The sequence below is a fragment of the Cavia porcellus genome, unplaced genomic scaffold (genome assembly GCF_034190915.1).
Source record: "Cavia porcellus strain 051 isolate PalLab524CR breed Dunkin Hartley unplaced genomic scaffold, mCavPor4.1 scaffold_31, whole genome shotgun sequence".
In the NCBI taxonomy this organism is placed as follows: Eukaryota; Metazoa; Chordata; class Mammalia; order Rodentia; family Caviidae; genus Cavia; species Cavia porcellus.
This window is the reverse complement of record NW_026947514.1, coordinates 11,486,985-11,499,151: the sequence shown is the minus strand read 5'-3', so window position 1 is coordinate 11,499,151 and position 12,167 is coordinate 11,486,985. Positions and strand designations below refer to the sequence as shown.

The 12,167-nt window shown below is 34.5% G+C and overlaps 1 protein-coding gene across 6 annotated transcripts in view; it reads right to left on the bottom strand.

The window, feature by feature from the left end:
* Ppp4r4 (protein phosphatase 4 regulatory subunit 4) overlaps window positions 1–12,167 on the bottom strand; it is a 101,636-nt gene that overhangs the window by 60,072 nt on the left and 29,397 nt on the right. For 4 of the 6 annotated variants that reach the window (XM_063241437.1, XM_063241436.1, XM_063241435.1 and 1 more), the window contains exon 3: window positions 9,117–9,219. The exons of 1 other annotated variant lie outside the window; for it this stretch is intronic. In XM_063241437.1, the coding sequence (XP_063097507.1) occupies window positions 9,117–9,219 (103 nt within the window). Of the gene's footprint in view, window positions 1–9,108; window positions 9,222–12,167 lie in introns of those variants that run through there. One more of the 6 variants, XM_023561880.2, reaches the window with a different exon arrangement.

Here is a 12,167-nt window from a genome sequence, read left to right as displayed (position 1 = left end):
TCTAGTGACTAATGATGTTCAACTCTTTTTCTTATACTATTGGTCATCCACAATCTGCTTTGGTGAATAGCTTTCAAATTTTCACTCATTCTTTTAAATCAAATTGTTTTAAGTTGTGAGTCATTTTATATATCCTGAACACGTCCTTTATCAAAGTGATTTACCAATATAACTCCCATTCTGACTTGTCTTTTCGTTCTCTCCCAGTGTCTTCTAAGGAGTATACAGATCTAAATTTTTCAATTTTTTCCCCTATGAATCCAGCTTTCAGCATCACATAAAGAAATCTCTGTCAAACCCATCCAGGTTACAAAAAATATTTTATGTCTTCTGGAAGTTGTTACAGTTTTAGTTAACATGTATATCTATGTTCTATTTTGAGTTAGTGTTTTATATGGTACAGTGTTAAGAACATGTTCTCCAATTGTTCCAGAATCATTTGTTGCAAAAGATGCTCTCTCCACACTGGAATGCCTTTATACCTGTGCTGAAAACCAACTGACAAACAAGAAGCCAACCAGCCACCCTTTCTGGTAAGCCATGCAAGCCACGTGACTATTTTATGGGCTGAGAATCAAATTCCCCCACCCCATAAGCAACCCACTGGTTCACAGGATAGGCGAGTTGATAGCAATTATAGTACAAAAAGCAACTAAAGGGCTGGGGATTTAACTCAGCAGCATAAGTGTTTGCCTTGCAAGGTGCAGTCATGAGTTCAATCTCCAGTACCAAAAAAAAAAAAAAAAAAAAAAAAGCAACTAAATGCTTTTATTGTTTGGTTGATTTTGCAGGCGTGGGGCCAGCAGTCTGAGCATTTCTTGGGAGGATGACAGTATGCAATATAGCAAATACGGGGGATTTCTATCTTGTCTTTGAAGTCCAAAATTGTTCTCATTGTTTTGCTTTGTTCTGATTGTTTTTGCTTTATTCAACATTGTTTTGATTGGTTTTATTCTGTTTTTGGTTTGATTTTGCTCTACCTGATGGAATGGACAACTATTGTGAAGATAACAAGATATACTGTGGTAGCTATTGTTGTTTTCCTAGTATCCTGAAGTTCTGTACCAATTTTGCTGCTTTGTTTTGATTGGCTTTGTTCTGTCTTGTTTTGTTGGATTTTACTATCTTTAAAAGAAAAAAAGAAAACCAGCTGAGAAGTCTGAAAGACGGAGACAGAGATTTAATTCTATGTACCATTTTTGCATTTTCACCCTTCCCACAGTCTTAACCCTGTAGCTGCATATTACACCTTCACACCAGGTAGTGTGAGTCCTCAAACTTTGTTTCTTCTTTTTGAAGTTGTTTTTGCTACTCTAGGTCCCTCACATATTTGTATAGCTTTTTAAATTACCTTATCATCTCTCATCACTGCTCACTAACCTGAAAAAAATATAATCTGCTAGAAGTTTGATTATTTTAAATTAAATATACAGACTGATGGGAGGCAAACTGGCATGTTAAAATTATTGAATCTTCTGATTGATAACCATGTTCTTTCTTATGATTTGCTTAATTCTCATTTCTTTTCAGCAGTGTTCCGTAGTTGTCAGTGTATGTCTCAAATATCATTAATCAGATTCAATTTAAAGCTATTTTAATAGTTTAAGAAAAATTATAATTTCAAACTGTTGCTGCTGGTATGTATAAATACAACTGATTTTTTTTCTATATTGATCTTGTATCTTGCAACCTTTCTATTCTGAGTGGTTCTGGTACTTTTGTTTTGTAGATTCCTACACAGATAACATTTTCTGAGAAGAAAAACAGTTTTACTTCTCTGCAATGTAGAAGTCTTTCACTTTTTTGTTGCCCTGATGTATTGGCTAGAATACCTAGTACAACATGAAAAGTGGTACGTGGTGGAGATGTGACCCGGTGGCAAAGTGCTTGACTGGCATGCACAAAGCCCGAGTTTGAGCCCAACATTGCCAGTATATACATACATACATACATACATACATACATACATAAGTGGTAAGAGCAAGCAGTTTTGATTTTTGCCTGATCTTTGCAGGAAGTATTCGGTCTTTTGCCTGTAAGTTTGAAGGGTGTTACCATAGGTTTTTTTTTTTCTCAGAGAAAATTTGTCTATTTGGTCTATTTCTAATCCAATACCCCTTCCCTAGGAATTCCTGTTAGACTTTTGGAAATGCTTTTCCTAAAACTATGGAGAGGATTAGAGTGGTGTTTCCTTTTTAGTTTGCAGATATGATGATTTATAACTATTATGTTTTTTGTTTTCCTTGCATCTTTCTGTATTCTAAAGTGCAAGCAGAACTGATTGTTTCTGAGTCCTGGAACTGTGCAATACCCTCTTACAAGCTTAACTGCACACTTAAAAGAGTTACAGAAATTCCAGTTACTTCTTATTGCAGGCAGGGTAAAAACAGCTAATGACTTAGTGATTAAGAAGCACATGTGAGAATACTTTTCTCCACCAAATTTTTTAAAAGGCAAATTCTAGTTCTATTATAAATATTAGTCTATGTAACTACATTACCTAGAAAAACGACATATTCAGTAAACATTTTTATGTAACTTCAACTAATGCTATCATTAGAAATATCAGTCTAACTGTCCTAAATGTATGTAAATAGCATAAAGATAAAAATGCAAAACATAACATGGAGGGTATCCTCAAAATGCACTAGAGTCCATGCACTTTTACTTCTGAACTATCAGTCACAGGAGAGAGTTCAGCATGTATCATCGGTTCACACTCAACAATGCTTCTGAGGAATGCTGCCTCTCTTTTCTCTATTAGCAAACCAGAAGAATAAGTTATATAATACTCTGCCTCCTGAAACATAAAACTCCCTAGCAAGATCAACTCTGATCCTGATGGCCATCTTTCCCCAGCCCTACATTATAGGAAAGCACTTCGCTTTCTTCTCTACTTTCTTTCATATCAAAGTGTCCCTAAATGTTTGTCAATAGAATACTACACTGTGAGCTTTTCATGACTGGTAGGTGATCTAGGACATCGTGTTCTGTGTATGATGTACAATAGTGTTGTCCTCACAAAATCCTTTGCTTTTCTCAAAATTTAACTTTTCTTTATCTCAGGAAACATCATCTAACATGAAGAACATTTTTTTAAGCTGCAAACCACATAAGAAAGCAATTTGTATCATTTGTTTATACTCTTTAAATCTTCTAGTTAAAACTAGTCCTTTTGGGGGTAGAACTATCAAAACAAACTTTGTTATTTCAAGCTTCTAGAAACAACCCAACCAAATTTTCATGCTCAAGCACTGAATTTTTAGCTCTCTGTCTCTCTCTCTCTATTATATAGACATATATATATGTGTATATATATACACATATATATATATACACACACAAAAGGAACATAAGTAAATCATGTGGCGTTATGAGGATTTTTAAAGGACAAGTCTCAAGCATCAAGGACAGTCCCTGGCTCACAGTGACTGGCCACACATGACTATTTGCCCACTTAACTATGTTACTTGAAATAAGACTTTCAAAATGGAATAATTTTTATTCACAAGTATCTTTATTTACAAATCAAATGCTTTTTATATAATTTCAATATAAGCAGCAATTAAAATCTTATGTCTACCTACATTCAGCGGATACAAGATACTAAAATAAATATTCACCCTAGGAGAAATTGATAGTATTTTTATTTTTTCACTTATGAAAATAAATTCATGCAACACGAATAAAAGTAGAATCAATGAATCTTTTCAGAATCAGAATATTGCTACATCTAATCAATTTTACATAACCAAATTTTATATTCATTTTCATCTCTTTTATCCTTTCTCTACTATATATCTCCATTTTCTTTCTCATCCTCAGTAAAGGTTTCTCTAGGAACCAAAATCAGCACTACACCACTCTTCTTCTACTTTGTTTTTACTCCTCACCCAGGAAAGCCAGCAGTGAATGGGCACACACATTACCTGTTACCCAACAATAGTGAGTCCAATGAACAGTTGCTTTATGATTATTTTTGAGTGCCTATTATTTGCCAGGCACTATTCCAAGTTCTGGGGAACCAATGATAGGTAGGACTGACAATGACTCTGCTCTTGTGGAATGAAGAGAAAAGTCTGGAAGGTACCAAGGTCAGAAAGAACATGGTAAGATTTATTCTATCTGAAATGGGAAGTGTACTAAGCAGCTTTCTCATTGCTGGGACATAGTACCTCACACCCACAACTTAAAGGAAGAGAGGTATAACTTGGTCATGATTTCAGAGCATTCAATCCATGGTCAGCTGCTCTCAGGCAAAAAGGGCATGGCAACAGGGCAAAATAGAGCCAGGACACTAACTCTAATTCCCCAGGTATCTCGTCTTAAGCAGGGGACCCAAGGACTCTCTTGTCAAGTGAAAGGTTTACACTTTTGCAACCTTGAGTCTTGAGCCTGTTATAGGTGGTCTTACTGATTTCTGAGGTGCCCTTAAGGCATGTTTCTTCTTCTCACAGTACAAAGTGCTTAGTTTCTTTATAATGGTATTAATCTCTTCAGCAACTACAACTCCTTTGGCCCCAAATTTACATATACATGGTTCCTTTTTGAGCCAAATTTAAGCTTTTCAAAATGTTCTGCTTTCCTTTTTGTCCACTAATTCTCACTGTAGATCTGGATAAAAATAGCCAACAGTATCCGAGACACAGTCTGAACTTTGAGCTGCCTTGAAATTTCCTCTACCAGAATAATTAGTCCATGGCCTTTAAACTGAACATGCTGCAAAGTCTCAGAACATACAAGGTTCTTTGTTTCTGTTGTTTTGTTTTGCTAGCATGTGACATGTACATCATCTAGTCCATTTTGCAACAGAGTCCCTATCTGAAGCCTTATGAGCCTGGCTTTTACTATCTACACTCTTATTAGATCTAATTTGAGCTGTGACCAAAATCACCCATCAATATCTGCTTGTGACATTTTAGGTCTTCTCTATCCAAATTCCTCCTGTACACCAGTTCTAAAGGCATCTGATTTACATGGTCAGGCCTAGTCAATAACAATGATCCTGCTTCTCGGGTGCCAGTTTTCTGTATTAATCAGCATCCCTGCAACATAGTACAACACCTAAAACCTACAAAGAAGTTTTAATTTGACTCATGGTTTCAGGGATCTAATTCCATGGTTAGCTGGCTTCAAGGCAGAAATAGAGCAGAAGGGCATGGTAGAGAAAAGATGCTTAATTCATGGCAGCCAGGAAGCAAAGAATGGAAACAGTGCCAGAGAGGAAGGGGCCAGGGACACAGGTGTCTCCTGACCCACCCAAACACACAGAAGCACACTTTATTAACCCATGGGCAGCTCTCAAGCCAATCAAGATGACAATTAAATTTAAATGCCACAGAAAGTTACTTTTAATAGTTTACCTACTGCTGCTGTAACATATTAACACAAACTGAGTGGGGCTTAAAACAACAAAAACTTAATCTCTCACAGTTCTGGAAGGGAGCAGTTTAAATCAGTATGACTCAGCCAAAATCAAAGTATTAGCAAGATCATGTTTCCTCTAAAGGCTCCAAGATAAAACTGTTCCCTTGTCCCTTCTAGCTTCTAGTAGTTGCTGTTGTTCCTTGGTTTCTGTTCACATCACTCCAGTGTCCAGCACTGCCTTCTTTGTGTATGTGTGAAATCTTCTTCTCCTTTCTCCTTAAGGACAAATGTCGTGGCATTTAGGCCCCACCCACATATTCTAGGCTATCACTATCTCAAAATCTTTAATTTAACTGTAGTTAAAAGTGACTCTTTCTTCCAGATAAAGTAATATAATTTGTATGGATTAGAGCTTAACATCACTTCAGTAATTTTCATACAAAACCTAAGATAATATTGATGCTTTTAAAAGATCTCTTGAATGAGTGGGATCTAACAGGCTAAGTAGAAGCAGCAGGTCCAGTGGAAGGCTGTTACAGTAACCAGATGAGAAATGACTTAAGATCTGAGAAGTGAAATTATACTTTAGGGATCTGTTATAGTCAAAATCAGCTAGTGAGGGCTGAATACTAGTTAAGAGGGAGTACTTAAGAGTCAGGCTTCCTGACTATTATACCTAATTATACCACATGCCTGCTTTGTGACTTTGGGGAAATAATATTTAAGTCATTTCTTCCTCTATCAAATATCCATTATAGAGTAGCTATTGGGATTCAGAGACAAAAATGTATAAAATATTTGACAAGATCTGCTAGTTATTTTATATATGCCTATTTGGTTTGCGTATAGATGTTCCCCTAAAGCCTCATGCAGTCATGGGAGTGGACTTTTAGAGCCTGTGACTGATTCATGGTCCAATGCTGGGATTATGGGTATAACTGCTACACCCACCCTAGTGCGGGGAGTCTACATACAATGTAAGGGGCAGAAAGAGTCCTCTTGCACACTTTTCCCTTTTTGCTTTTGTTGCTTTTGCTGTTTCCCGCCACTACGAATTGTTGCCCTCTGCTACTCTGCGTTGGAGTCAGCTGAGTATGTAGTGAAACCTCCACAAACTGTGAGCTAAATAAACTTTTTCTTCCTTAATTTTTGAGCATCAGGAACTTTGTCTCAGCAATGAGAGCAAAGCAACTGGCTGAGGCAGCAGGGTTTTTTGTGAGTTCAGGGTCAGCCTGTACTACATAGCAAGACTCTCTCTCTCTCTCTCAAGAAAAGAAAAAAGCAAAACAAGCAAAAAACCAAAGAAGCTTTTCTTGGTCTCCCCGTCACACCAGTTCTCCCTGTTATTTTCCTGTTTTATCCCTGAGTCTCTTAGAATCTTTATCATAATAACAGCTACACCCTTTTCATTTTATTTTTTATTTTTGGTTTACTTCTTTGTTTTGCCCTCTGAACTGCCACCTCCTGAGGTCAAGTTTCTTGTCTGTTTTGTTTATTTCTGTTTCTCCAGTGGTTAAAACAGTACTACTGGAGAAGTAATGAAGTAGCATGCCATTCTTACTATATGCTCATTTTGGGATACAAGTTTGCTTTCCCATACAATTAACTAAGAAATTTGGTCATGAAAAGATGAACAAGGAGAGATGAGATTTTGCCTTGGCTTTAGCAATGGACATAAGCAAGACAGATGTGAAGAGCATCAAGACAATCTCTGAATGCAGTTATTTTTTAAATTATTTTAACATGATAAATGTAGGCTGACCAAACACCTGACTATCCACATAAACATTAAATTTTGTATAAAAGCATTATTGTTAGTTGCCCCAGAAAGCCCTTCTCATTTTCTTTATTCTTCAGCATTTTTCATAGGCCCTCTTGACATAGAACTTAATCTGATACTCTTCCACATTTTGAGTAACTCTTTCAAACTTAGTGCAGGACAAGATAAATAACAGTTCTAATTAAATGGTGGCTTATTGAAATAAAGGAAAGTTTAGCAATAAATAAATGTTTTCTGAGTACAGATTGATTAGAATATACTTTGCTTGTTCCCATCTAGTCAGTCTTCTGTTTTATAGATCAACTTTAATTATCTTTTTATTGTTTTGGTTCCAGGGATTGACTCTCAACCTCACATTTACCAGGCAAGCGCTTGAGCCACTGAGCTAAATCCCCAGCTTCAATTTTAGTTACTTTAAAAGCTTATTAAAATCGTATCTTCTACAACACAAATATACCTATAGTTTCAAAACATGCATTTAATACTGTGTATAAATACGTTGTATATGTGAGGATACATTTTTTTCCTTGCTTTCTTTGGTGTTGTGAATTGAAACCAGGCCCTCCTAAATGTATGCAAGTTCACATATCCTTTATACATTCTCATACAATTAAGATTTCTAGACAGATGTTAGTTAACTACCCTTATTATGAATTCATTAGCACAAAAATTTTTGGCAAAATAACTTAGAGACTTCTAAAGATTACTGCTTTCCACTTTTCATCTTTTATTCCTGCTTTATGCAACTCTAGACATTTACTATGCTTTCTCCAGATCAGAATTAGGCAATTCAACACCATGCAGAATGTTCAATATTTTGGACTTTAAATCTTACTCATTTAGTGACATTAACTCTGTAGCCAAGAGACCTGAAACACCTGTTCCTTTCTCCTATTATTTAACTGGCACTTCTAAGTGTCATATTAGTAAATTTAGATCAGCTAACAGTACTGAAACTGAATGTGAAAATAAACCTGGTCAGTGTAGCTTGATTTCTTTGAAATTATTGCATAATTCTGGGAAAAATAGACATGAAAAAGCTTATTTTACTTGTAGGTCACATATAATGCCAAAATCAGCATCATCTCAATTCACATTGCAACCATTAAAAAATGTCTTACTGCCTGCATAGAAATGTAGGCATCCTGCAAAAACAATGTAATCCTGACCTAAATGGCAATAACGAGAAATATGCTATATATGCCTAAAATAAAACTCAAGGACATACAGATAGCTACAGTGTTTTAAGCATATATACATTAATAAAAATTTAAGAAAATGGTGATAAGCTAACATGAAGTATAGAAAACCCATTACAGTAAACTTTATATCCATTAGTATGTGCATCATCTGACCCCATTAGTAGGTAAGCTCCTGGGGGACACAGACTACTGTTGGTTTTGCTTATTCAAATTCTTATGAAGAAGCGACTTTCATATAGGTGCCAATAAGTAATAAACATGAGTGATTAATTCATGACAATGTTAATAATATTAACCAGTCAAAAGAAGTAACAGACAAAACACCTATGTTCATAGCAGGAAAACTAATTCTGAAGGAACTAAGAACAAATAAAACAAATATAAAAACAAAGTTATAACAGCTGTAGTATAATCTTTATGTCAAAATTCTTTGCAAGTCAACAAAGGACCTTTATTAGGAATATCTGTTAAATTGTATTGTCAATGTTGTAGAAAAATACATTAGCATATTAATTTATATTTTATTCATCAAGATAGCTGTGATTTTATAATAATTAAGATTTTGAGTTATTAAAGAACTAAGTTTAAAACGTTTCTACTGAAAAACTTACTGAAGCAATCTTTACAGTATACAGTAGTATTTTCCCCACTCAAACATTGGACACAACATCAGCTTTGGCATCAAAACTCCAAAATTTTCTTTTAAGAATTAAAACATGCTACTGGGCAAAAATGAAAAATTTAAATCTTATTTCATACCAACTTACTCTGACTTTTGGCAAAACTCTCCGAAGTGTCTCAGTAGGATTCTGTCGCATCAAAAATGGAAGATTTGCAATCACACTTGTTCCTTGGATATCTTGACCAGCACTTACAAAGAAAACACAAATTTTAAATTTGCATTTACAAGCTCAGTTGCTTGCTTACAATCATAAAAAGAATGGATTGAGTTAGAATTTTAAACACATCAACAAATCATTGACATATAAAAACAAAACCTGGAAGAAAACTTCATCAAGTATATCACAACAGATACATGAAAATACAACAGTTGTGCTAAAATAAGATTCTCTCTAAACATGTTTTGAAGTGTTAAAACTATTATTAGGTACTTATCTCAATGCTACATCATTTTTCTGTGACTTGTCAATCTGTTGTTCTTTATAAAATATATATATGGTAAAAAATTATGCTAACATAATCATAGCAACAACAGGGATAGTAATACAGCAAAGCACACAACTTTCTTTGAGCACAGTGAATTACTAGTTTTAATAAACTGGCTCCTTGAGTTGCCAGAAACATCTTAAAAGACACATACACACCATACTCAAAAGTTAGCTTATGCAATACCTTTTTGACACAACATTCTTTAAGGTTTTACCATAACAATCTCTGACACTCCAGTACACTAAGTACCCTGAAAAGTATTTCAATTTTTCTGAAGCTCATTTCCATGAACTACAAAAGAAACTTTTGCGTTTTCAAAATTCAGCACTGGGGATAGAATCCAAGGCTTTCAAGTCTGCTGTGAAGCACTCCATCAGCCACACAATCTACCACTGAGCCACATTCCCAGCCTAATACTTTGCTTTTAAAGTATTTAAGTGATAGATGCTCTACAAGTACTTGAAATGTATAAAAATATGCTAGTAAATGACCTCAAGGGAAATTCATCTACTCTTAATGCATAGCAACTTAAATATTAATGGCTAATGCCATAACATTTGTTTATTTAATTGAATTCTTCTTACTTCTCTTCAAATGGAACTTTTAGTTACACATATTTTAGACTTTAATACATTTTTAAGCTTTTAAAGTAACTTGTTTTTACTTCAGCATTTTATCAGTTCTGTTCATAAAAAGCATAATGTGATTCTAAAGGAAGCTATTCTGCTATAAAAATCCTTTTATCCTGATGTAGTAAGATAGGCTGTAAAATAAATGACACTATGATTTTTAACTGTTTTCTCTATTTTCTAAGTGACTCCTTTGACAGACAAAGGATATTTCTTAGTAAATCCTTTAATACACAAAGTTGAGAAGGAAAAGACAAAAATGTCAAACATCAAATAGAAAATATCAAGATGGGGAGAGAATCAAAAAATGGAAATCAAAAGTGCATTTAAAAATACTATGCATATTGGATCAAATGAGGGTTCCCTAAAAACTATGTCTAAACTCTAATCCTTGAATCTGTGAGGATTTTCTTAATTTTACAAAGGGTCATAAGAGGGAGAAATCACCCTGACTTATCTGAGTCTGCACTAAATCCACAACTCACATCGAAAATACAGAACAGAGAAGGAAGTTGGATTAGAACCACCAGATGGTGGGGTGCAGCCAGGTCTGGGGGTGCTAATGCTCTCCAGGAGGGAGAACTGCAAATGTTGAGAAGTACATTATGTTGTTTCAGGCCACCCAATTGTGATCATTTGTCACAATAGCCACAGAAAGCAAACTAGTAAAAAAATAAAGGGAGAGGACTGGAAAAACTAATGTTTAATATGACAGTGTTCAGTAAGTATCTCTTGAAAGCATGGATGAACAGCTGGATAAACATGTTAGAAACAGCTAATACTGAATATTCAGTGCATTCCATTCACTAACTTACGATGAGGAAAAACGGATTATTAGCTCTAATACCTCACAGATCTGAAGGCAAAATATTTCCAAGGAAGGCAAGAAGACAACAGAAACAAAACAAAGAAGATAAATAGGAAATACAAAATAAAATGGCAGATGTTAGTTGCAAAATGTCAACAATTATATTCAATACAAATGGACTAAACACATCAATTAGAAGGCAAGGTTTTTCAAATTGGATTAAAAACCATAACAACTAAATGCAGCTTATACAGAGCTCATTTCAAATGGAACAAAATCACATAGTTGAAAGGAAAGAAAGGAAAATGATATATCTTGGAAATGTGAACCACAAGAAAGCAGAAGTGGCTATATTAGTAGCAGATTAAGTAAATCTTTGAAGAAAAAATGGCCAGAAATAGACATAGATGCTATATAATTAATAATAGTAATAATAGAGAAAATAAATGAAACAAAGACTTGGTTATTTTTAAAGATCAATAAAACTAACTTCTATCAATAAAATTGTAGGGCACAAACTACAGTACCAGTATCTGAACTGAAACAAAACAACAGTACAGACACAGTAGACATCAAGAGAATAATAAGTAAATGCTAAAAATAATTCTACACACATTTGATGATTTAGATATAACAAGCCAGTTCTCAAAAAAACACAAACTGCCGCATCTCACTCAGTACAAAATAAGTAATCCGAACAGTCGTACAATTATTAGGAAAATTAAAATCACATTTTTTTATTTCATAAAGAAATTACTAGGTCCAGATGGCTTCCCTGGAAAATTTAATCAAATATTAAATGAACAATTAACACTATCCCACACAATCCCTTCAGCAAATACAAGTAGACAGACTACCCCTCAATCGTTTGATGAGGCAAATACATCATATTACCCCAAAACCAAAACAAAGCAAAACATCAACAAAAATACAGAGCAACATTCGTGAGTATAAATAGAAAAATCCTTAACAAAATATTATCAAATAAAATACAGTAAGATATAAAAGGAACAATTAGAAAAACGCACCATCATATCAATGGCGAAAAACATTTTAATAGAATTCAATATAGGTAACAGGAATTACAAAGTCAACTACCACTTATAATCAATCAGAAAATACACCAACAAAATGTGTACTTGTGTACTGAAAATTACAAGAGAAAGTCAAGAGCTATCTAAACACAGAGACATGCTCTACTTGTGGATTGG